This window comes from Pyxicephalus adspersus, chromosome 6, assembly GCF_032062135.1.
Source record: "Pyxicephalus adspersus chromosome 6, UCB_Pads_2.0, whole genome shotgun sequence".
Classification (NCBI taxonomy): Eukaryota; Metazoa; Chordata; class Amphibia; order Anura; family Pyxicephalidae; genus Pyxicephalus; species Pyxicephalus adspersus.
In genome coordinates this window covers 59,139,776-59,163,962 of record NC_092863.1, presented here as the reverse complement: position 1 = coordinate 59,163,962, position 24,187 = coordinate 59,139,776, and the positions used below count along the sequence as shown (strand labels likewise).

At 37.2% G+C, this 24,187-nt stretch overlaps 1 protein-coding gene across 2 annotated transcripts; it reads right to left on the bottom strand.

The window, feature by feature from the left end:
* Positions 1 to 641: 641 nt before the first annotated feature.
* Positions 642 to 22,832, bottom strand: TCN2 (transcobalamin 2). Of its 2 annotated transcripts, XM_072415976.1 has the most exons (11): positions 22,190 to 22,832; positions 20,025 to 20,140; positions 14,269 to 14,337; positions 12,072 to 12,249; positions 11,553 to 11,698; positions 9,949 to 10,104; positions 8,448 to 8,623; positions 7,369 to 7,549; positions 5,934 to 6,102; positions 4,254 to 4,357; positions 642 to 1,895 (listed from the first exon to the last, which is right to left on the bottom strand). In XM_072415976.1, the coding sequence occupies exons 2-11, from the start codon at positions 20,041 to 20,043 to the stop codon at positions 1,834 to 1,836; spliced, it is 1,260 nt and encodes a 419-aa protein (XP_072272077.1). In that variant the 5' UTR covers positions 20,044 to 20,140; positions 22,190 to 22,832; the 3' UTR covers positions 642 to 1,833. The 2 variants fall into 2 exon arrangements, with proteins under 2 accessions (XP_072272077.1, XP_072272078.1); XM_072415977.1 differs by lacking the exons at positions 20,025 to 20,140; positions 22,190 to 22,832 and adding an exon at positions 18,921 to 19,069.
* Between the last annotated feature and the right edge of the window lie 1,355 nt (positions 22,833 to 24,187).

Below are 24,187 nucleotides of genomic sequence, written 5' to 3'. Positions count from 1 at the left end.
TTGATATAGTAAATTCAGTGTACTGTAGCAATGTTATTAACTGTTTAGCAATACAGAGTTTTCTAGTGCAGCTGGTTAGTAAAAAAGTGTCTTTTGTAGGTTGAAGTTTTACTTATTGACTTTTTTGTTCATCAAAAAGTAGCAACATAGTAAAGACGTAAAGCATTTAAGAATCAAAACTCTATTTAAAAATTCTGCATATTCAGAAAAGCCGAGGATTTTTGGCTATCCTGTAAACTCTGGAAGGAGGCTGTGCCTAGGGCAAGCAGAGGGCAAAGCAATAGTCACTGATAATATTTTGACACCACAGTGCACTATAGTATATTATGTGCTGAAATGCAAGTTCTCTGAGAAGGTGCTTTGGGGTGTTGTGTATAATGAACAGCACGGCATTATAACAGTTGTAATGTGTGTTACCATGCATCTCAAAAAAAGCATGTGTTCTTGTAGCGAATGGTTTCTCCTTGTGTCTGTGTGGAGGAGGTCAACTTGGTAGAACCAGTGCACTCCTTTCTGGACAAAATGTACATTATTCTGGGTACAGCTTAGGTCCAGTTAACACTTCTACATGTTCCAAATAACATAACAAATCTTCACTTTTCAGTTCAGTCCCACTATAAAATAGCGTAAGCATAGAAAAATCAATGTGAAATTATTATTATTTAATTCAAGATGGCGAGTTTATTCACAGTCAGTTTTGTAAATGTGATAATTACCGATTAAATTATAAATTAGGGGAAAACTTTGTTTTGATAGAGTGATAAGAGGATAGAACCACTGATAGGGTTTTTATTTCTGTCCACTTTTTTGTTAGACAGATTCACCTTTTCTAATAATTCTGATTAGAAATGCTACCGAGTATAGAAGTAATGTTGTGAGTTTCCACCAGAACAAGAATAGCGGGGAAATCGTCCAATGGGCTTCTATGACAACTGCATAAGAAAAGGATTTCCCTCACGTTGAAAAAAAATCCTCTCACTTTCTGCTGAGTAGACAAGAAGTGAAGGGCAATGGCAAAAAACTGACAGTGGTTTTTAGGAGTCCCCTTCCCCCAATCTGAAATAGTAAAAAAATGGCTTCTGATAGTTAAAAAAATACTGTTTAAAAAAAGAATTAGTCCACTTATTATTTGTTCTGTGCTCTACATTTTCAAGCAGAGAACTGAAATTTTCAGTGCACATTTCAGTTGTCATTGTTATCAGTGTTATTAAAAAACCTACTATAGGAGAATCACAGCAGTCCATACTTAAATCAATGTCTTGAAGGAATATTATTTAGCTGAAAAGTAAAAAGGTCCTTTATCAAACACATGACAAGAAGTACAAACAGATTCCAGTTGATGCTTGTCGGCACTAAATGTTGAATTGTGATTGGCTGCAATGGGTTATTGGCACTTACACATTGCATATTGGCTCAACAAACAGGGCTCATATGTGTTTTAATGGCATCATTATGGCAGACTGGAAGCACCTTCCTTTCTAGGACTATTCCTAATTTCAATATAAAACCAGGCCTTTCATTTGTTATTGTTATGGACCAAGTTAGTAAATACAAACAAATGTCTAACTAGTTTTTGTAAGCAACATAGCTGTTCTTCTGTTAGCTGGTGCACAAAATCTGCACTTTGTGTATGGGCTTTGCAAATTGCAATCATTTTTTGAATCATGCCCCTCAATTACTACTGATAATATAGTGGTTATCCAAAAGGATTTCTGTGTGTCTATAAAAATTAGTTGGCAAATACTGAAAAAAAAATCTAGTATTCTACATATTCAGGGCAGTTTCCCTCATATCTGACAACAAAAAATACATTCTAGAGGTCTTTTTTAATTCTTATTCAGAGCTAAGACGTAAGATAATCTTCTCATTGTCTGTAGGCTTGTAGTCAGCAATGCCTAAGAAATAAAAACAAACAGGTCAACAAAGCAAACCTGACACAACCAGAGGCTGATTATTGTTCGGTGTAATAGTGACTTATGGAGAATAACTAGAGAGAAACACTGTTTTATATATATATATATATATATATATATATATATATATATATATATATCCCCTCCTATTGTGTGTTAATTCCCCCACCTCCTAGATTGTAAGCTCTTCGGGGCAGGGCCCTCTCCTCTGTCTGTATTCCTCTCATGTGTCACTGTCTGTATTCCTCTGTCATTTGAAGGTACACCTTCTTTTTCAAGGCCTGACAATGAGGAAGGTTCTAGAGCACCTGGTCATTTATATTATTAGAGAACCTGTCTTTGAAACAAGCGATAGTTGAAGCCTGAGGCCAGGTAGCTGTGTGCAGCCTGTATACTGAGAGAGCCCAGGAGTTCTTCCAAAGTGATTTCATATCTAGAAACCTCTTACCGATTCAATGGGCCCGATGATGGTAAATGTTTTCAATCTTGGGCCAGGCCCGTTCCAGGTTTGTTGGATTACCCAGCTTCACTGATAAAAGTGTATCCTCTCCAGCATTTAAGAGTTTTAATAAATCAGGCCTAATCTGATAGACTACTAAACAAGCAGCCTCTAAGGTCAACTATTCACTGGAAACGATTCCTAATGCTATACCAATTGAGCACGTGCACAGAGCTGAGGTACTACTTGTAAACATTTTCTTGTTAACAATTGATAACATTTTCTTGATAAAACTGTCTATTTAATGGCATTATACAAAAAGATATTTTTGATTGACAAATAGTGCAAGTGGAAAGCTGAAGAGACATAAGAGGGAAAATGTTTATCATAATTCAATATTTCCCTTATGAGGGAAGTTTGCCGACCCTGAAATATGGTATATATACACACTACAATAATCAACAGGCAGGGTTTTGTGGCAAAAGCTTATTTTGTATTTGGAATAGTTTTTACAATAAAATACATCAACCAATATTTGTTTGTATAAACAGTCTTGCTTGGTACTGCCTCTTCATTTGAGGTCTGGTACCCGTTTAGCTAGACATAGATCACCTACTTGGTTGTTGTTGCGTGTTTTTTACATCATAACATAAAAACTTTCAATACAGCGATATGCGCAAGAACACAATTGGTGGGAGTGTTTGCACGTAGTTTTGTTACCCGAAGCATTTCGCCCGGCTTGGACTTCTTTAGGGGTGGTGCTATGTTTAACGGTGTTCAATACCCTTGTGGGTACAGAGGATATTTTCACACAGCTGTGGTTCCCTGGCAAAGTGACTCTGTTCCTCCCATTGTGAGGTTACCTGGAAACTTCCTCCTCCATATTGGAAATATCCTCTGTACCTACAAGGGTCCGGGACAACTCCTTTCCCCCCCCAATACTTCAAAATAGGGTAACAAAACTACGTACAAACACTCTAATCGTGTTCCTTGCCCATATCACTGTATTGAACGTTTTTACGTTATGATGTAGAAACACGCAACAACAACCAAGTAGGTGATCTATGTCTAGCTAAACGGGTACCAAACCTCAAATGAAGAGGAAGTACCAAGAAAGACTGTTTATACAAACAAATATTGTTTGATGTATTAAATTGTAAAAACTATTCCAAATACAAAATAGGCTTTTGCCACAAAACCCTGCCTGTCGAGTATTGTTGTGTGTATCTTGGATTGACAATCAAACTGCAGCAATTCCTACTAAACTTTACTATCCCACACTGCAATCAACAGTAATATCATCATTATGCTACCATTCTAGTCCCATTCATCTAACACACTGCTGGATTACTGCATTCATATAGTCAGCCAAACAGAGGGTCCAAAAGGTGGATCTAGAATAGTATGGCATAGCTAAATGTTAACTAACATTTTTATCTGATGAATTGGTGAATATAAAGTTTATGTTATTCCTAACAAGGATGCTTAAAAAGATGTCGGTGTGAATGTGTATTTTCTATTATTTAATCCTCTGTGGTATAAGTCCAACAGGGGCATATAAGGCAGCACAAAACCTGTCCCAAACTCCACAATATTTCATGGTTACCATTGCATTGCCAATGGTGCAGGGAAACCCAGTGTCAGCAAGGAGCTAGTGTTTAGAGAAAACAGGCATATTGCTTTAGGACCCCACCGCCTTCATCTTGAAGATTTAACAATAAAGGAGGGAAAAGACTTTATTACTTTTGATTCAAAAAAAAAAAAATCAGCTTTCTTTGAATCAATAAAAAGTCTATTTTGTCTAAATTGTTAAATCAATGCACTCCATTCTAATTTAATTTTATGTTTTTCCCTTGGGCTAACCTTATATAATTATATAATGAAAATGTCAGAAAACTTACCTTCGGACAAATATATATCTGGATCCGTAAGAAGCTGCCACTGGCCTTCAATATTGTTGACTGTTGTCAGGTAAGGTCCATAAAGTGAACCTTTAGTTTTAAATCTGTATTGAGTAAATGGATATTGATAAAATGAATGAAATACAGGAATAAAAAGTGAATTTATAAAATATATATAACTAATATTAAGATTAAATAGTAATATTAAAATGTATTTATAAAGCAACATATTACACAGAGCTGTACATCACTTTTTTTACAAGTTGTATCAGTAAACCATGAATTATAGGCAGGTAGGAAGGGGTCCTGAATGATAACAAACACTTCTGAATGTCACAGGTACTGGATATGAAGAATTTATTAAAAAAATTGGATCAACTGTTCATATATGTTTTCAACTCGAATATAAAGGTTTTTTAGTATGTTTATTTATTTCCCTAGTGGTTTTCAACCTAACTATCCATGTAACTTGTTATAGAGATTAAGTCACTAGTGATATGTGGAATGTCTCTATCGGCCATGTTAGGGGGACCATTGCAGTGTATCCTGGTAATATGGTGATTGATTAATTGTTCACTCCTCATCTATAGCTGGTGTTTTTTGGGTTTGTCATTTTTTTGCCTCAATATGAGAATATTTAAAAAAAAATTCTATACTCTTGCTTTGACTCATTTCTTGCTCATTGCTTTGACTAATTCTACTAAAAGTTTATACAAAGACTTCTACTAGTACTAGCTCCTGCCAGCATATAACTAAAGCAACCTATCTTCCCCCCCAATTTTTTTTTTATAATAATTTCTATTATTCTCACCGTTTTGGATCCTAAATTATTAATTTGCTTAATAGAAATCTTAAAAGTTATTACCAAATAAGTTAATTCCAGGAATTGAAAAATTTCTCTGGTCCATAGGGATATACAGGTGTAAGAACTAAAGTAGTTAAAGGGCCGCTGTTGTAAAAAATATAAATTTTAATAACATGGTTATTACATATGATGATCTATTCAGATTATGCATTTGCTTTTTTTCACATGCCTTTAAGTATACTTTTCTTAATGCTTACATTCAGACCAAGCTTGTCCAGCAAAAATGAGATTAGGGCAAACTATATATTTGATATTTGCACCATGTGAAGAGAAGATGATTTGTTCCCAACCTTTGTCACTGCAAATTTTACTGGAAAGCTTGCTTTGAATGTAAATGTGAATGAAAATATAAATAGGCATTTGAAATAAAAAGGGAATTCATATAGTAGATAAATATGCATGTATCAACATGAATCAAACATATAAAGTGGTAAGACCACAGGAGAAGTTCACAAGTGCCCATATAACGCCATTTGTACAACATTGGACCCTGAAGACAAAGTGCAGCAACTGTAGAACTAGAAAACTTTGCCTTCTCAATTTCTGTTGCAACATGCAGATGGTAGAGTCAGAATCTGCATACACGGCATAAATCTTTGGGGTGAAAAGAGAGGCTCCCATCATGAATGTGTTTTTCAAGAAAGCATGATGCTATGAAGAAATTAGGGGTTTAAAATCCTATAGAAATATATTCATCACTCTTTTCAATACAAGCAAAACAGAATATTAACTAGTATTATATGGGTGTACCTAAAGTAGCCAATGAGTGTATATGGTCTATGAAATGTTACAATTGGATATGCTTGAAGACTTACGAAAAATTTGAGTTGTCCTGTGCAGCTTTAAGGATGTCCAAAAGTGACGATTGTGAAGGCACCTTGATAACTTCATCAAAATTCTGGCCTTCCACCACTAGTCTGACACGAATTGATTTATCACCAATGAGAACTTCACGAGGGGAGGCAGGGATTGATAATGGTTTATCTAGGAAGGAAGCACAGGGTTCACAAACAATATGTATCAGTTTCAGGCAAATTATTTTAAAACCTTAAAAATAAAAAGTGGACATGGACAACACAATAATTACTAATAATGATTTTGATTTTGAGAATTGCTGGCAATTATAAAGACACTTTATTGCTACAAGTGGGTGATAAAGAGCGCCTTAGCATTTTCTTAAAGACATTTATTACAAACTGATATTTTGTTACAGACGGTTTCAAACCTTATATTGCTACAGATGGAAGTAAAAAAATCAGAAGTTTTCTATATGCGCTTTTGTCACTATCAAATAAAGAGCGCAGTAAAGAGCGCAGCAAAGCCCATTTTTGAAGTTGGACAAATATGTCCCTGGCCATCAAAGGATACCTGCACTTCTGGCAGCCCTTTATGGTGCAGATTGAATAGATCCTTGAAAACTGGGGAAAGGGTTCTTGACTGAAGTATGGAATTTTCTAAGCAATAAAGAGGAGTTACGACTTAAGCTAAACCTTATTCTACTTATATGTTGTGTCACAGCAATGCAACTAACCCAATCCTCTGTGTATATTATGAACCTAAACGTTTTGCTGTCTTCTAAATAAGAATGTCCATAAAGTCTGACAGTTTCTATTTTATCCTTTTGTTGTACAAGTTCTGTCCCCCTGTTATGTGCACAATCTGTAGACACTATTGGATATGGGCACGCGTGTCCTCCACAGCAATGTTACTGTAGTGACTATATCAGAATGTCACTGTGAATTGAGGGACTGTTTGTAATCCAGCTCTAAAGTGAACAAAAAAGAAGAAAGAATCACAACACTGCAGCTCAAATGAGTAACCAAAGTCAGCTTAGGAAATAAGTGACTAGATAAACCTTGCTGGTGGGATCCCCAGGTTTGATTTCATTTATAGTAGGAAATAAATAAACCCAAACTGAAAATTATATGTCAATCTCTCCCCCTAGGCACAGCAAAAAAGTGCTTTTGTCACACTACACCACTCAAAACACTGGGCTGCGTGTGAAAGCAGGTTTTTGTTGTAGCCCTCTTTCCCTATGTCACAACTACAGCTCTACAATTAATTGTATTTTTTACAGCAGATTGCAGAACTGTTCTTGTGACACAGAGCACAACAATTCCTTCTCCAGCATTCTGAGTGTAATTGACTTTTTTGCTGGGGTTGGGGGGAGTGATTTATTATTTTTAAGTATTTGGACTAAACAATTTTTGAAATTTTTATATGACTCTAAGCACTGGATTAATCACTTACCTGTCATTGCATCACACTTTATATTAGCCAAATTCAGATAGCTCTTCCGGTGGAAAACAGGCATTAATTGTGACATCATCATAGGGTTCGAGAACTTCCCTTGGTTCACAGCTTCTAGTAAAGCTTGGATTGCTTTAGAACAAGGTTCTCTGCCACTCTGACCACCAAGTGCTAAGAGAAACTGGAAAGAATCATTTCATAATGTTACTATTTTTTTTAAAATGTCCTCTGTGTTTGACAAGAAACTCTCTGCTTTTGGACGCGGTTCTGCCTTCCTTACTGTATTGTGCTGGCATAGCTAAGGTGCTATTTCAGTTTATAGGGAAAATTGACATATCACCCACTGTGAATTACTGTTTTCTAGTAGGATCACTTGGTCATTTTTAAAAAGAAAAATACTGAGAATGGTAGACAGTAAATAAATCACATAAAGGAGTAACAACCCCCACCCTAACATGTCAATGGGTGCCTTAAAGAGGCCCTGTCAATAAACTATTAAAAAAAACTAAACTCTTCATATATGATTCTTTGTGTATTTAACATATTTGTCAGCAACAATGTCGGCAGCTCCAAGAGACCCAGAGTTGTCATTTAAGAAACATTTTATAGTAATCCTCTTTGAACATTTCATGGTAGCTCCATACAAGTTTATGTAGGGAGAGGATGACATACTGGCTCAGCACAGAAAGTATTTACAAAAGAAGAAAGAGAATGGTTATATAAGAGGAAAGGGGCTGTGCTAGGGGACTGACTCTTCTTGAGAAGGCTAATTATTTAGAAAGTTTCAGGGTATATTGCAATTGAAAGAAAAAATAAGTAAAGAAAAAACCTTGCAAGTACTTTTTAATCATAATTTTTTTAAGTTGGTGGCAGGACCCATTTATGATAGGATTTGTTACCCCATTAATGTATTTAATCATTGATTTATCTAAACAAATGTAATAATACATAAATAAATGGTAAATAAACAATAATTTTTGAAAACCAAACAGTTAAAAATATCCACAGCTATAAATGACCATGAAACTATTTTTGCCAGATGGCAATCTGTCACATCTAAACAGTATCTGCAGGATTACCTGTACAGCAAGAGGTGTGCTGTAGATATTTCCCAAATGCCCATCGGTGCCCTGTGAGTTTAAAATTTTGTCTTTAATACTTTTTATAGCCTTCTTCATATAGATGACCTCTTCACGAGGATACTTATTAGAGTTTTTTAAACATAAAAGTGTTAAACCGGCCATGGCCTCAGTGTCTGTAATGATAAAATACAAAGGAAGCTTGTTATCACACAAACTTGACATACAGTTAAGAAACATTTTTAAGAACCACTGTGCTCTGTGTGAGATCAAAGGTCCTCTTTGTAGCTTTCTGACCATAGGGGCCTGATTTATTAAAGCTCTCCAATTTTGGAGAGGATACACTTTAATCAGTGACACTGGGTGATCCAGCAAACCTGGAAGAGATTTCTTAATAGTCATTTGATATATTTGTTAGCAAATGTTTTCAATCCTGGGCCAGATCTGTTCCAGGTTTGCTGGATCACTTATAAAGATTGTTATAAAGTAGTGCATAAGAAAAGTAACAATTAACTAAATCACAATGTTCTGCACTTGATGCCAGGAGTATGAAGGACTAGGAAATTACTTCAAAGCCCTAAGTTCTAATACTCTAAAAAGAAAAAAAAAAAGATTAGCTGGTGCTGAAAATTGCTGGTTATTTCCTGTACTTCTGCTCTTCTCTGGTAACTGTTCCCAGCGCTGGGCCTTAAACTTTGCTTTTAGTTCCCCTGCTACCTGTCTTTGATTTGGGCAAACTTTAAGTCAAAATGTGTTACAGTCTTAGATGTCACAAGGAGAATGAAGTTCATTTTTAAATTACCCTGTTATTTTTAAATTACCCTGTTCACTGAATGGCAACACCTTTTTTATATTTTATTTTATAGCAAATCAAAAAGCTGAGAATTTCAAAACTAGCAAATAATTTAAAACACAAGAATGAAAAGGTTACCTTCTGTGAAAACTACATGTGAAATTAATCAGTGGATCCAGATGTATCAACAGAAACATTTACATGGTAAGCTCCACCTTTTCTGTAAAATCATTTTAGGATAAGCCCCTTTCTAACCTCCAACTGGTCCTGGTGAACATTTGCCCTTGGTTTCCAAAATTAAAGGTTAATGAAGGCTAACTTTGTTAGGGCTATGTTGATAGGTAGACAAGATAGATGGCCGCCTGGGTGCTTCAGCAAGAGTTGCTGTGTTATTTTTGCTAAAAATGCAGTTTCATAATTTGTCACCATCGTTTCTATGTCTCTGTGTATTCTTTCTTAAACTTTTGCATTAGTCTCACCACCAGCTTATGTTTTGTGCATATCCACACATAAAGCTTTATTATGCAGCTGTGTGATATTGCATATATAGGGATATGTGCGGAACATGCCCTATTAGCATGAATTGAAAGGTTTGGGACAAATTATACTATTCTAGTCACTATGCTATATCACTCCTCTTTTTTTTTAGGGTTAAGGTAAATCTGAGATGGCTATTTTCATACATTCTACATGTTCTATAGTCCTTACCTATAGAGATGGATCCTCCATGAACAAACTGATTGTTTTCTTCAGCAAAGATGATCTTGTTGATGAAATGTTTATCGATTAACTTATCATTGACACACAAAGCCAGGATACCAAGGCTGTATTGATAATAGCTGGTTAATGGTTTACTATAGAGCACTATTAAAAAATGGAAAAAGAAAATAATTAATTTACGTACAACTACAGTGTAACCACCATTGACATTTACTGCTGTCAGAATTACAGAAAAGCAGGCAGGTGTGAGGAGTTTTCTTTTAGTTTTGGATAAAGTGGTAAGGGCTCAGAAATTCTGTCAGGTTTACATGATTAAATGCTTGCTCGGTCAGAAAAAGTTTAGAAAATTGTCCATCCTTATAACCCAACCCTTTTTTGACCCTAATACTTAACCACTATCCCCTAACTTTAAAATTAACCTAATCTGGAAAACTAGCCCCTAACATTGTACCTATCCCAGTGACTGACAGGTTGTGCATTCTCATACTAGTCTATAATCATTATGGAGGCTTAACAGATCAGAAGACACAGTCAAACACAGATGATGAAAAGGACAGAACCCCCTAATGTAACCCTAGAACCTAAAGTGAGCAATAAAGCAGAACTAAAGTAAAAAAAAAATGCGAGCAGGCAGGTACTTTTTTGCAGAAGGGATAGATGATGTCTCTTCTGCGATAAAATAAATGTACCTGCCTGTTCAAATTTTTTTTTAAGTACACCTCTTCTTGCTCAATCCTGGTCAATGCCATCCTCACCTACTCATCCTCCAGGTTTAGGATCTTTGGCTATCTTGACTAGTTTGACTGGAATGATTCAACTTCCGCAAAGGAGTTAATTCATTCCCGACAGCCAGGAGTATGCCGGGATAGCCAGCATCACTGATCTGCACATTCACAGCTCAGTGTAGGTAAAAAAAAACATTGCAAACAGACAGGTAAGTTTCCTTTATTCCAGAAGGGACATGTCACTTCTGCAATAAAAAAAACTGCCTGCTCACAATTTTTAATGTTTAGTTCAACTTTATATATTTAAAACTTTATATATTATATAATGTAAACAGACAGTAATCAAAATAAAAAAAAACTATCCCTGACCTATCGAGGTGCCTTTAATGTAGTTACTCATTCCCAAAAATTCCCCAAAATACACAGTAACCATTAACACATACCCTAACCCAGTTGTACAAAAATAAAGTGTACTAGTGATAATAGTAAGGTTTTGTTCTTGTAAAAAAGACTTTTACAGTCTTTTCTGACATAAAACCTCAGGACTATGTTAAGTTGTGCATAATAGGTTGGTGCTATATAAACACATGATAAAAATTAAATGACTTGAGATGAGTGGTTGGATAGTAGAACGACATCTATCCGAAGTGCTGGGATAAAGTAACTCAAGCTAGGTCATAGATTTTAAACAATTGCTTAGACAACAGGATTCATCACATACGGTCTGGGTTCAATCCGGGTGGGGATATACAGCCAACTTTCTAACCAATGCCTATGCTGTAGAAAACTGAAATATGTTTTGGCTGAATTGTAATCTATTATATCATGTATATGTAACAGAAAAGTGGATCAGAGCGCTCTTATTACCTATACTTTCTTTTTCCTTGAGGAGATGGTGTTTCAGACAGGTAATTAACCTGATTCGGTGTTTGTCGTCACAGGAAGCCTTCTGAGCCATCAAGTGAAGAGCAATTAGCCCTGTCTTTGGCTCAGAATCCTTAATATTCAAACTGCTATAAAGACAAATTATACTCTGATTAGTTCATTTTATTAGAAAAACTGCAGTTAAAAACAGGATATAATTCATAGAAATTCATACACTTCACTGCAAGAAATAAAAAGTTTTTCTACAAAACCACACAATTGTTCAGTGCTCAACCCAGAAATTTTTTTAAGCCGGGTGGGAGGAAATTGTAGGCGGGTGGTAGCCCCTGTATTGTGACCAAACACTTTAGTAACCACCCAAAAACAGCCGGGTGGGTGCTGAAAAGTGCCGGGTGGTGCGCACAGCTAAAAGGGCCTGGAGAGAACCCTGTTGTTGAATATAAAAATCAATATATTTTTAAAGCATGTAACTTGGTGTAGAAAAGTTACTCTTTGTGTTACCTGCTGCAAAGGTCCTGAGGCTTCAATCTTTGAAAATATTCATTTTCTTTTTCCAGATTGTGTTCTTCAGAAAGACGAAGTCCAACATACACACTGGGATTGGCCTCTTTATCCGAAGTTGCTTTTAATAGTTTTACATTTAGGTTTCTAACCACATGTTTTTGGTCTTCTGGAATTTCTTTTTAGAAAAAAAGGAAAATAGTCAGCTACCTGCAGGTTAGCAGAAAGAACATGTCTACTCTTAGTAGAGTTAGGGCTTTTGTACATTTTATTCATCAAAAGTAATTATGCAAGAGAATGGGAATGCTAAAGCAGCACAGAGTGATGGTGTTTGTTTAAAGCCAACTTACAAACACCTTATACTCACCCTCATAGCACCTTCCTGCCACACCATTCTCTTTTGCAGCTGTCAAAATATGCCATGTGTCAGAGCTGAGAGAGAATGGTGAGGACTTCCTCTCTGTCATGTAGGGCTGACACCTGTTCTTGAAAAAAATACCAGCCGATGCATGTGGCTAGGGCCTAAAAGTGACTGTAGAGTGACATAGAAAACCATTTTCAGAAAACCGCTCTCTTGGACAGACAATGTCTACCAAATTTGTTACAGACAGAGATTGAAACTGTCTTCATCAGACAGCCTGATTTAATAAGACTGCAATGCCAAGACCACACCAGCCTGTAAGACTGAAGACTTAAAGCATAAGATATAATGATAATATATGGATAGTGTAAAAGGGGCAAGTAGTAATTTAGGCACAGAAATTGCATTGTAGGGAAAAATGCACAGTGAGGTCACCACCTAGTGAAGACAGCAGAGTGTATAAAGGCATACGAATGATAAAGATGGAAACAAAGTTGGGAGATAAAAAAAAAAAAAAAAAAAAAAAGCAAAACCTGGAATTTTCACATACAATGATGTTAGGAAAGTCCAATGATGTGAAAAGTGTTGGGTAGAGCAAGTGAGGTAATTCCTAGAAGTGGGTGAGAACCTATGTTTCAGAAAATCCAGGAGAGTCTGAACACATTTGGGGGGGGGAGGGGGGGGATCAGTGCTAGATGGGTGCTAGCACACTGAAATGTGATATATAAAAGGTTTTTACACTCTGTGACTTTATCCTTATTATTAACATACCCTGATGGTACATTTACCAATGATACAATGATAGGAGACAGTATGATACCGAACTGGTGATGATCTGGGACATGCCAAGTGGAAGGACAGGTGCATTCAGACCTTCCTGTAATAAGGGGCGAATACCTCCACTGAGTGCATCTAAATTTGAAGGACCACAAAGCAAGGTGGAACATGAAAAGCATTGGTATAATTTGTTTACTTTGATTTTATTGTAAGAGATTTTGAATGAATTTATTACACAGGGTTTGCATTGATAAAAGCCTAACTTTACGTAGGATTTGTAATTCAGAATATTGTTTATTTTTTTAACCATCAAAAATATTTTTAGTGCTGTGTTTAAAGATTTATTAAACAATTTTCATAAAAAAGCCATTTTTTTGCTTTCACCCTTTTATATATTGTGTTGCATTTTAGCCCCAATGATCTTCTTTTACCTCTTTACAGCTGCTTCCTGTCTACATGCATGCACTTCAGTGGTAGATGCTGGTCATGTTCTAATGTTGACAACAGGGGGTTATACTTGTGCATTGCATGTCAACACATAATTGATTCTAATACTGTATCTGGATTTGGATATACTTTAAATTGGCCATGATATAGAACACATTCAGTTGTGATTGTGGTTATAAAAGAATCAGAAGCACTTCAAATGAACTTTACCACACATTTGAATTCACCAAAAAGCTTACTATTTTTGCCTATTCAAAGATGTCCATAGACATAAATAATCTATCAATATGGGCTTTTCAGCCTGTACTGGGTGACAATGTATGATGTATGGGGCACCCTGACATCCCTGGAGTAAAGCAATCAGATTAGAAAACCTTGACCAATGACTTGTATCCTGTGAGATAAGACAGTGCTGATACTGCACACTCATCTTCTTTGCTATATTACTTGTGTTGTATGGTTACTGAAGTGTAAAAAATGATAATCACCAACCAGGTCTGCACTGTGACAAAGCTGTGTATCTCAGGACAAGGTTTAAAGAAATATTATTTGGCAGCTATGTATCGGTAAACAATAGTAGTTCTCTAACATACCAACATTTACTGTACTCACCAAACAGTCTTGCTTGAACAGTAAAAGCTTGCACCAAGATTGCCAGGACCAACCAACTGAGAGCCATATCTGCAAAAAACAAAGCCACATTATTATCAACAAATATCTTTATTTGCATAAATGTTTTTTGTAAATGAATGGTAAAAGTGGAGTTGGGCTTTAAGCTATAAATAAACAGCAGCACAACCAAGTAGATGCATGTTTGAGAGCACAATCCATTTAATCAGGAATAGAAAACCCAAGTTAAACATCATCTTTATTTTCACCTTACTATTCTTAGAGGCTGTGACTGGAATAGCTGCAAGCTGCAAGTCTCCTTTTAGCATGCAATGTCTAGCATGAAAACCTGGATATGCTATAGCTGTGACTGTAACACAATATAGAGATCAGCGTTTCTCAACCCTAAGGTTCCTCCAGAGGTTGCTAGGGGTTGCTTAAACAATGAGAAAATTGGATCTCTCAGGTCATCATTAGCCTTTTAGCTAACTGTAAGAGTCATATTCCTCCCACTGGCCAGCAATGTAAGAGGCATTCTTCCTACTGACCCCCACACTAATGTACTGTAAGCTGTGGCTATAGCAATTATAACTGGGGTTCTTTAAGACGTGAAAGTTACTTCAAGGATTCCCCCATATTATTATGGTTAAGAAAGGCTGGTATGGGATAGCCAGAAGAGTTTCTCCTTAGTTATAATAAGTGGAGAGCTCATTCTCAGTTGCACTGGGGCTCTATACTAATAATTCCATACAGATGTCAGGTAAACTTCATATTACATTCTCTGTGATCTTTTCCAGTGACAGATGAACATGTAAGTGCTGTAAACACTGCACTGTGCGGTTTTGTGTAAGCGGCAGGTTGTTCCTGATCAGTTGTTTATCGATCCGTTGTGACGGGGAATCGCTGCAAATTTTTGCAGTCATGACAGTTTGCCTCAGGAGATAATCATCTGATGTGTGTACATAGCTTTACTCACGTGCCTTGTCTTACAAAATGACTTGGTGCATGCTACTACTTCTTTCTCTTTTTTTTTTCATTGAGAAGATAAAAGTATTAGCTAGGTTGCCCTGGGTTTAAGTGTCTTTGCTCATCTCTTAGATCATTTAAAAAAAAAAAAAAAGGTAATTGAAATGGGTCATACTTTTACAGACCTAGATTTCAGCCTTTTACTATTTCTCATATTTAGCACATATTGCCCATTCTATTATTCTGCAATGATTTCACTATGTTTCCACACTGTTAAAACTTTGAATTTTGTGGAAATTATACCACCATCCTTACTTTACCTTATACAGCTTTGTTTTCTTGCCGTATCAAGATTTAAGTTTACCTTGCTTAACATACTGAACTCTGAGCATGGTATTACTTTATCGTACATATGTATTTATTGTTCATCTTCACTGTCAAAACTAGTTAATGCTTTAATGAGCAAGAAGTCTTTAAGAAAGGATTGTCTTTTCACCTATACATAATATCCAGATAATGGATTCCTTGTAATGCAAAACTGAAATTACATTGTACTCTATATCTGAATCTTCAAGGTAGGGTTACACTGCCTGTGGATTTTGTCATAAGAATGCCATTCTATCCATACAGACTGGGTCTCTGAAGATATTAATATTATTATAAAGGATTTATATAGTGCCAACATATTACGCAGCGCTGTACATTAAATAGGGATTGCAAATGACAGACTAATACAGACAGTGATATAGGAGGAGAGGACCCTGCCCCGAAGAGCTTACAATCTAGTAGGAGGGGGAATTTCACACACAATAGGATGGGAGATATGTAGTGGTGGGAAGTAGTGATGGTTTCAAATGACAGAAGAAGATGGGTAGGCAAGTTTGAAAAAATGGGTTTTGAGCGCTCTTTTAAATGAGCAGAAAGTAGGAGCAAGCCGAATAGGACGAGGAAGACCATTCCAGAGAGTTGGAGCAGCTCTAGAGAAGTCTTGGAGCCGTGCGTGCGATGAGGTTATGAGTGAGGAAGTCATTAGCAGGTCATTGGAGGAGCGGAGAGAGCAGCTGGGGGAGTACTTTTTTACCAGGTCAGAAATGTAGGTGGGACAATAACTGTGTAGGGATTTGAAGGCAAAGCACAGGAGCTTGAATTTGATTCTAAGGTGAAATGGAAGCCAATGGAGAGAACTACAAAGAGATGCAGCGGAAGAGGAGCAGAGGGAAGGATGGATGCTGTAGGTCTTCCACATAAAGTGATGTATGAAACTATACAAACATAGGTATTGCAAGCAATACTAAATTACATCTAATGTTGAAGACATTTATTTCACTGCTTTTCTGAACAGCTTCTCCATTTCTAATAAAATTCTGAAATGTCTTCCAGTATTACAAAACGAACTTAGCTGAATGAGACTAATACCATGTCCTGGCCAAAGAAGAACCATCATTATTATTATTACACACTATTTATATAGCACCAACATATTATGCAGCGCTGTACAAAGTCCATAGTCATGGACTTATTGTCCCTCAAAGAGGCTCAAAATCTAATGTCCCTACCATGGTCATATGTCTTTATTGCAATCTAAGGTAAATTTTGAAAGGGAGACCATTAACCTAACTGCATGATTTTGGAATGTGGGAAGAAACCCACGCAGACACAGGGAGAAGCTGCAAACTCCATGCAGATAGTGTCGTGGCTGATATTGGAACCTGGGACCTAGCGCTGCAGGCCAGAGTGCTAAACTGAGCCACCGTGATGCCCGTAATAGACAACATACAAATCTATATAGAATTAAATTCAATATCAAACTACAAAAATTTAATAGGAATGATCAATATATGATAATCCAGGTAAATATATCAAAATTAATCCAAGCAGCTAAATATATACTTTCATGAACCTGATATACTGATAAACAAGACAGTGTCACATGGAACAGACTGTCAGCAGAATACATAGAGGCATAGTCAGCATTTGTAAGGGGAAGCAAAGGGGAAAACTTGCAAAAGCTGCAATAAACTGAGTTATCTTGTGGTTGGCCTTTGACTTCAACTAACTTACTGACCTGAAAATCAGTTTGTGTCATCCTACACACTCTATGCTGTCAGAGAGGGAAACAGAAAAACATTCTGCAGATATAAAAAGTGTTATATATAAATGAAGTGGAACATTGTCCATACTGACAATGCATGCACACCTATAAAACATGTAAATGACCAGTCTATCCATTAATTGATGGAGTGTGGATGACGTCTGTAGTGCTTTACTGTATACATGGTCAATCTCATCAGGCTCATGTCCCTAACCAGATATACAAACATGGAAACCAGAACCAATTTTAGGCACAGACAGGATTGATGTTATTGAAACAAACCTGGGAAGCCAGCAAAGCTAGTGAGAGAGAGCATAGAAATGCAATGAATGTTGAACTTCTGCTGGTTTTTTTATAACAGTGTTGCAAAGCAAGAATGCCTAGCTATCACTTAGATACCATGCTGACCAGATAATATATTCCCCTTGAGTAGTAACATAGTTATTATTATTATTATTATTATTAATAATAAACAGGATTTATATAGCGCCAACATATTACGCAGCGCTGTACATTCAATAGGGGGTTGCAAATGACAGACTAATACAGAGAGTAATATAGGAGGAGAGGACCCTGCCCCGAAGAGCTTACAAGCAAAGCAAGAATACCTAGCTATCACTTAGATACCATGCTGACCAGATAATATATTCCCCTTGAGTAGTAACATGGTTATCACATAGTTTAGTTCTATTCTACATTTTTCCATATTTTAGGCACCGAGCGGCAAGTTAAGCCCGTTTTAGGTCGCTAATTTTGAACTTCTTTTCCTTTGCCATAGTCTTAGGCTGTTTCAGTCCTTTTTTACCTGTTTTAGGCATTTTTACAGCATGCAAATAAGTGAAATTGCAAATAATTTAAAATAAAGACCAGTTCTGTTTTATGTGCAGGCAGTGTGTATCCAAGGGGGTATTTAAAAGCTCCCTATATATATATGTATATAAATTAGAAGGTGTGTAAAGGTAGGAAATAAGGTACATAGACCATAGAACTCATTTTATTAAAGTCTATGCGTCCTTGAATCCACTGACATCTTTCCTAAAAGAAACTGTCATTTTCTAAAAATAATGACGACTAATAGCATTCAATGAGCAGTATGACCCCTTACATATCGCTTTGTCTTCTAGTAAGGAAGTGCAGAATTTCCTGGTTTTCAGGAACAATCCCGGCTAAGATTTGTACCGACAATGCTTCCAATTTTACCAAAACGTTTTTTTCTTTTCTGCTTCTTATATTAAATAATAAAAATTTATATTTTTAATTTAAATCGGTTTTAAAGTAAAAAAAATATATTTGTAATTTTAGGAAAATCATTATAAAAAAAGAACTGAGCAGGACAAAGATCCATTGTGCAGCTACCCATAGCAATCAAATACCAACAATCCCAGACTGGACTACACTACACTGAAATCTGACACAGTTGTCTCCATTTATTGAATAAATCAGAACAATTTCTTTTCATAATATATGCTGTGAAAACAAAGAGTGATCATTCCTTTATTTAGTAAAATGTGGCTTTTAGTAAAATGTATGAAATAAATAAATAACTATTAAATATCCTCTATAAACACTGTAAAAATATGACATTTTTAGCACATACCTGAGTCTTTATCGTAGATCTACAACACTAGGGAGCCCTTTGCTACAGGAAGACTGAAGAAGCCTGAACTCATCAGATCCTGGGACTGTTTTGTTACTTGCTGATCACATGACTTCCTCAAAGCCCTCCCATTCGCCTAGAAGAGCTAAGCATTTAAGGTGGAAATACACTGAGCTGGGATTCTGTGACTGCAGCTAGGAAAATGTTCACATCTAGACCTTTATACAATTTCCTTAGCTACAAATGTATGCCAAAACAATGCCCAGTGGATTTTGTACACTCTCATGACTTGTTCATGAAGGATGTGCTTCTCTTTCATTTTTAAAAAACTTGTTTCTTTTATTTTTATGCAAATCTGAATACAAATCATTTATATATTGTGCTCTTCTATATGTCTCTGTTTAAAAAGCAATTAGAGCCTTTAGATGATGTTTTGAATTCATGATGATTATTAGTAAAACATCTACATAATTCAATTTATTGGTAGGCAAAGCCATCCATTAGGATCATGATCTGACTCAGATCAGGCAGATTTAAGAATAATAGATATCTATAAATACCTGGTAATATTATTAGACAGTATTTATTTAGCACTGACATATTACGCAGCGCTTCACAGAGGCCATAGTCATGTCACTAGCTGTCCCTCAGAGGGGCTCACAATCTAATGTCCCTACCATAGTCATAGGTTTAATGTATGTAAATCTTTAATACAGTCTAAAATCAATTAACCTAACTGCATGTTTTTAGAATGTGTGAGGAAACCCACGCAAACACAGGGAGAACCTGCAAACTCCATGCAGATAGTAACCTGGCCAAGTTTCGAACCTGGGACCTAGCGCTGCCAAGGCCAGGGTGCTAACCTCTGATCTACCATGATCTTTGCATGTGACCTATAGACAGGCTTTGACATACTAAGAGGGGTTCTTTAGTATTATGGTAATGATTTGAAGGGGAACAGGTTTTTTTCTGGGTGTGGAAGAGGGGGTGGGGTTCCTGTTCATACACATGCAGGCCAAGTATGGAATGAATATTGACAATGTTGCTATTGGAACAGACCAATGGAAATAAGTATTTATACCTGATTTAACAAGAGACACATACCTCTCTCTAAAATGGACATTTATCAACATATCAATTGCTGGCTTTGTTCGTTTACCAGTGTCTAGAGTTGATAAATGGTGTCCAGACAGATGTATGCGCATTGCTTGGTTGTTTCTCTGTAAAAGAAAGAAGCATTTAGGCTCAACTTAGCTCATGCATACAACTTTTGTGGTTAGCTAGGAAAAGACAGCCCAGCCAACAAATTCTTAGATTAACAACACACACTGGATGCTGCTGTTACCAGTAAGCATTATATACATATGATGTTGAAAAAGACAAATAAAACAAGCATTCTTTCATGTCTGTAGGTTCATTACATCCCTTGGTATCTCCTGTGGATGTTGCATACCACTGAGGATTCCCTGTAAATTTACCAGTTTGTAGATGTAGAATTACTAGGCACCAAACGCAGGGACTGACAAGGATACCCTAGAACCTAAGGCTTAGTTATTTGGTCATACAAGCATATTTAAGAACAATGCACACATAAGGAAAAGGATAACTATAAGACTGAATGGACCTGGGGAAAGTTTGGGTGAGTACAGGCCCACCATGCAAACACCTTATTCTTCTATATGTGAAAAACTAATACATTGGGCTTCACAAATATTTGACAAGTCAGTCCTGTGCTTCCTCACCTTTGTCAGAGGTCAGCAACCTTTTCTGGCCACTAGGCCATATCAGGGGTAGGCAGGAGCACACTAGAGAGAGTCCGGGCCTAATGGCTCCACCCCCTCACCAGGAACACCCCCTGAAGGGAAATACCTCTCCTCCGCAATGCATACAGAGGAGAGGGAATGTTCCCTATTCACCCCCGCAAAGGAAGTGTTAACGCCGGCCGCAGTAAATAGGGAAGGGAGCCACAACACAGGGACTCAAAAGCCCCATGCGGCTCCAGTAGTTTGTCCCGGCTCCGCGCTGCGGGTTACCAGCCAGGATTAAACCAGGATCAGCCAGGGGGCGCTAGGCCGGAACAAACTACGAGCTAGGCCGTATCTGGCCTAAAGGCCAGAGTTTGCTGACCTCTGCCGCCTATGTTTGTTTTTTTGTATATACCATGTGGTGGAAAAATGAACTGTCTATTTATGACCATTTCACCCTTGTGAATCCATTTCCACCAATGCTTCATGCCCCTTCCTTCTTGTCTTCTTAATCTTTTACTTTTTTCTTTAGGCTTTTAGTTTCCTATTTCTGTTTTTGTATTATTATTATTATTTTTAACCAGGAGCAACTGACCTGGTCATTTGTGGTCCTGAACAACATATATCCCTTTGATAAGCCTGGTTGAAATAGACTCTATTTTACTGAAGGTTTATGCCTGGGTTGTAGTGTTGCTATGTGTTGTCCTTGTTCTATTTAAAGTAAATAATAATAAAATTACCTGTCTATGGGCTTGTTTGTAAGGAAGCAGAAGTTTGAACCGCAACTTCTTGTTTCTTAACAAAAAGTCCATGGAAATGTAAAAACAACTTGAAGTAGCATAGCATAGGAAATAAGCCTACCAGTTGGTGGAGCTGAATGGGTAAATGTACATTTTTGCATAGGGTAACTGTAGAAAGCAAGGTAATTTACCTAAGCCGTTACTTCCTCCTTTTCCCCAAGGCTTCTTACCTAAGGCTGCAATCACAGTCCTGAGGTCCCCTACATTGTAGGCCAATATTCCCAATATATTAGTAGGGATGCCAAGACGTTGCCCACAGCCTGGAGTGTTGGAGAGAGAGAGAAGCATGTTGTCTGCTGGGTGAAGTGAGGGATGAGGAAAGTAAACTCTTTTTTTTTCAAGTTCCCCTAGGCAAAACGAACATTTATCATCATGCATCTTGCAGTGCAGGGATAGCCTTTATGCAATAGTATTTTCCTGGTAATTTAGAGTTCAGATATAAGTCTATTGTTTCTCATTCAGACTTTATATAAAAACTAAACGTAAGAACAGAAATTTCATGTACTGTAGCTTAACAGTCCTTGTTCAGGCTAATAAATTCAGAAGGTACAGAAACACATGCCGATAATGCCAGAAATGCAATGCCCTCATATACTTTGTTTGAGATGAACAGAAAGCAAATCCTTTATTTTTCTTCTTTTTCTATTTTCTTCTGTAAACTATATATATATTCTACTCCCTATGTTATGGAGATAAATCAAGGCAGACGTGTTAAAAGTCAAACCTGGGTGGTGATCTTGGCTCCCTCTAAACATACAGCGGAGGAGTGAATATGGCTTCCAAGGCTTGAAATCTGTGTTCTTCATTGGATTGCCTTTTAACTGGAAAAATACAAAACAAAAATAATACACAAGCACATGTAAGGACTGCTAAAATATATATTACCTTTTTGTTTTGGGTTTCAGGACAGCTTCATTTAGTATCAAATAGAACACATATTGTCAATCCAGCAATTCATATGGTGTGAAGTACTGATCCAGTGTGGGGCTGGGGTACCTGATGTTGGAAATAAGGCAAGCACTTGTCCTCAGTTACCAAGAGTGACACTGAAATCCTAATACTACAGCTCCCATGTCCTGACTTGTATAACTGCAAAATAGTCTACAAAACAAACAGTGAGAAAAGACCTTCTAACAGACATTTTATTAGCAAAATTGTCCTTTCTTGGGTTCCCTCCTCCGACATTTTTTAAGCTACACATACCTTAAAAACTATTCAGGAGAAATATTTTCTTTGTAGCTTTTCAGATACTGCAAGTTTTTATTCCACTGATGTGTGTGTTTTTAATATTAAAATCTCTTCATCTAATTGTTTGTATCATTGAAGTCTCAACTTGTGTCAATTCTCCATGTTTGTCACTTTCATTAGTGTTTCCTCGTCTCTTCATGTATTTCATTCACAGAGTCCCAGTCATTAGTGTTCCCTCATCTCCATGCAGTTTTCTCACCAACCCCTTTTAGCCTGGTGCACCATTTGGCACTTTTCAGCAACCACCTGGCTGTTTTTGGGTAGTTACTTATGAGTTGGGTCACAATTGAGGGGCTTCCACCTGCCTACAATTTCTTCCCACCCAGCTTAAAATGTTATATTTATTGGTGTCCCCCCATGTATTTTATTCATTAGAGCTTCTCATATTCACCTCCACATGTTTATCACTTACTGAGAAGTCCCCTCATCTCCTGTGCTTCTGCTTTTTTTACAATTAGTTGTATTTGTATTACACCTCCATATCACACATACCACAGCCTGTGCTGCACTTTTACTGCCTATTTTCCACGCATACCGACGGCAATTTCTTGGAAGCCAGTTAACCTGACTGTATGTTCTTGAAGGAGTGGAGAAATCTAGAGTGCATGGAAGAAACTCATGTGAATGAGGGGTGCCAACTGAGCCACCTTGCCAGCCTACCATGCTTCTCTTTTATTGGAGTTGCCCTATCTCCCCTAGTGCCTGATTCATTGTTGTCTTCTCATATACATGTCTTATCAATGGACTGGAAAAGTCTTGTAGCTGTACGTGTGATGAGGGGAGCTTCTGTTCGGAAGCCTCCCTCTATGGTAGCTGAGTGGAAATATTGAGAGCATTCTAGAAGAACTCAGGTAACTTCTAGGAGCAGTTTGGCCACAAATCAGCCTCCATAGACTTTCATGGAACTGTTCATTAAAGTTTTTTCATCCCGACACAGAAAAAACCCCTCGGGCCCTGCCATCTTCTGGCTATGTCACCAGATCACAAGAAATGGAGAAAGAAGATTGCTGATCTCACTGTGCATGCGTGACATAGGCTGGGATGGATTTATTTTCCCCATTATAGGAACAAGGCTCTTTCTGTGCATGGCGGACATTGGAGCAGCCAAAGCCTCCTTAGATGTGAGTATCCAGGAGGCTCTCTGCTCCCATTCCTCTGTGCTCCTTTATTGCTGCAGCATAAAGTCCGAAGGTGAGGAGCTTCCTTTAAAAAAAAAAAAAAATAAATGAATTTTTTCATAAAAGGGTTGTCTACCCTTCAAGTTTCCACATAGCTTATACTAGACTGCTCACACACATTACATTTATTTTGTTACCCAGCAACTAAAAGACATGAGGATCTGTTCTGATGTAAGCCGAGCACACACATATTCGCATTACAGGGTTGTTGGTGAATGTAAACACCACTCTCTAGGCTCCGCCTCCATGCTCGCTCCCCAGCAACAAGCGGCGCCTCCAAGCCCCGCCTCCTGCTG

Coding starts and splice junctions, on each gene's coding strand:
- TCN2 (XM_072415976.1), bottom strand. Junction 12,250..14,268: donor TGTTCAAGCAAGACTGTTTG/GTGAGTACAGTA, acceptor TTTTCTAAAAAG/AAATTCCAGAAGACCAAAAA. Junction 11,699..12,071: donor CCTCAGGACCTTTGCAGCAG/GTAACACAAAGA, acceptor TTGTCTTTATAG/CAGTTTGAATATTAAGGATT.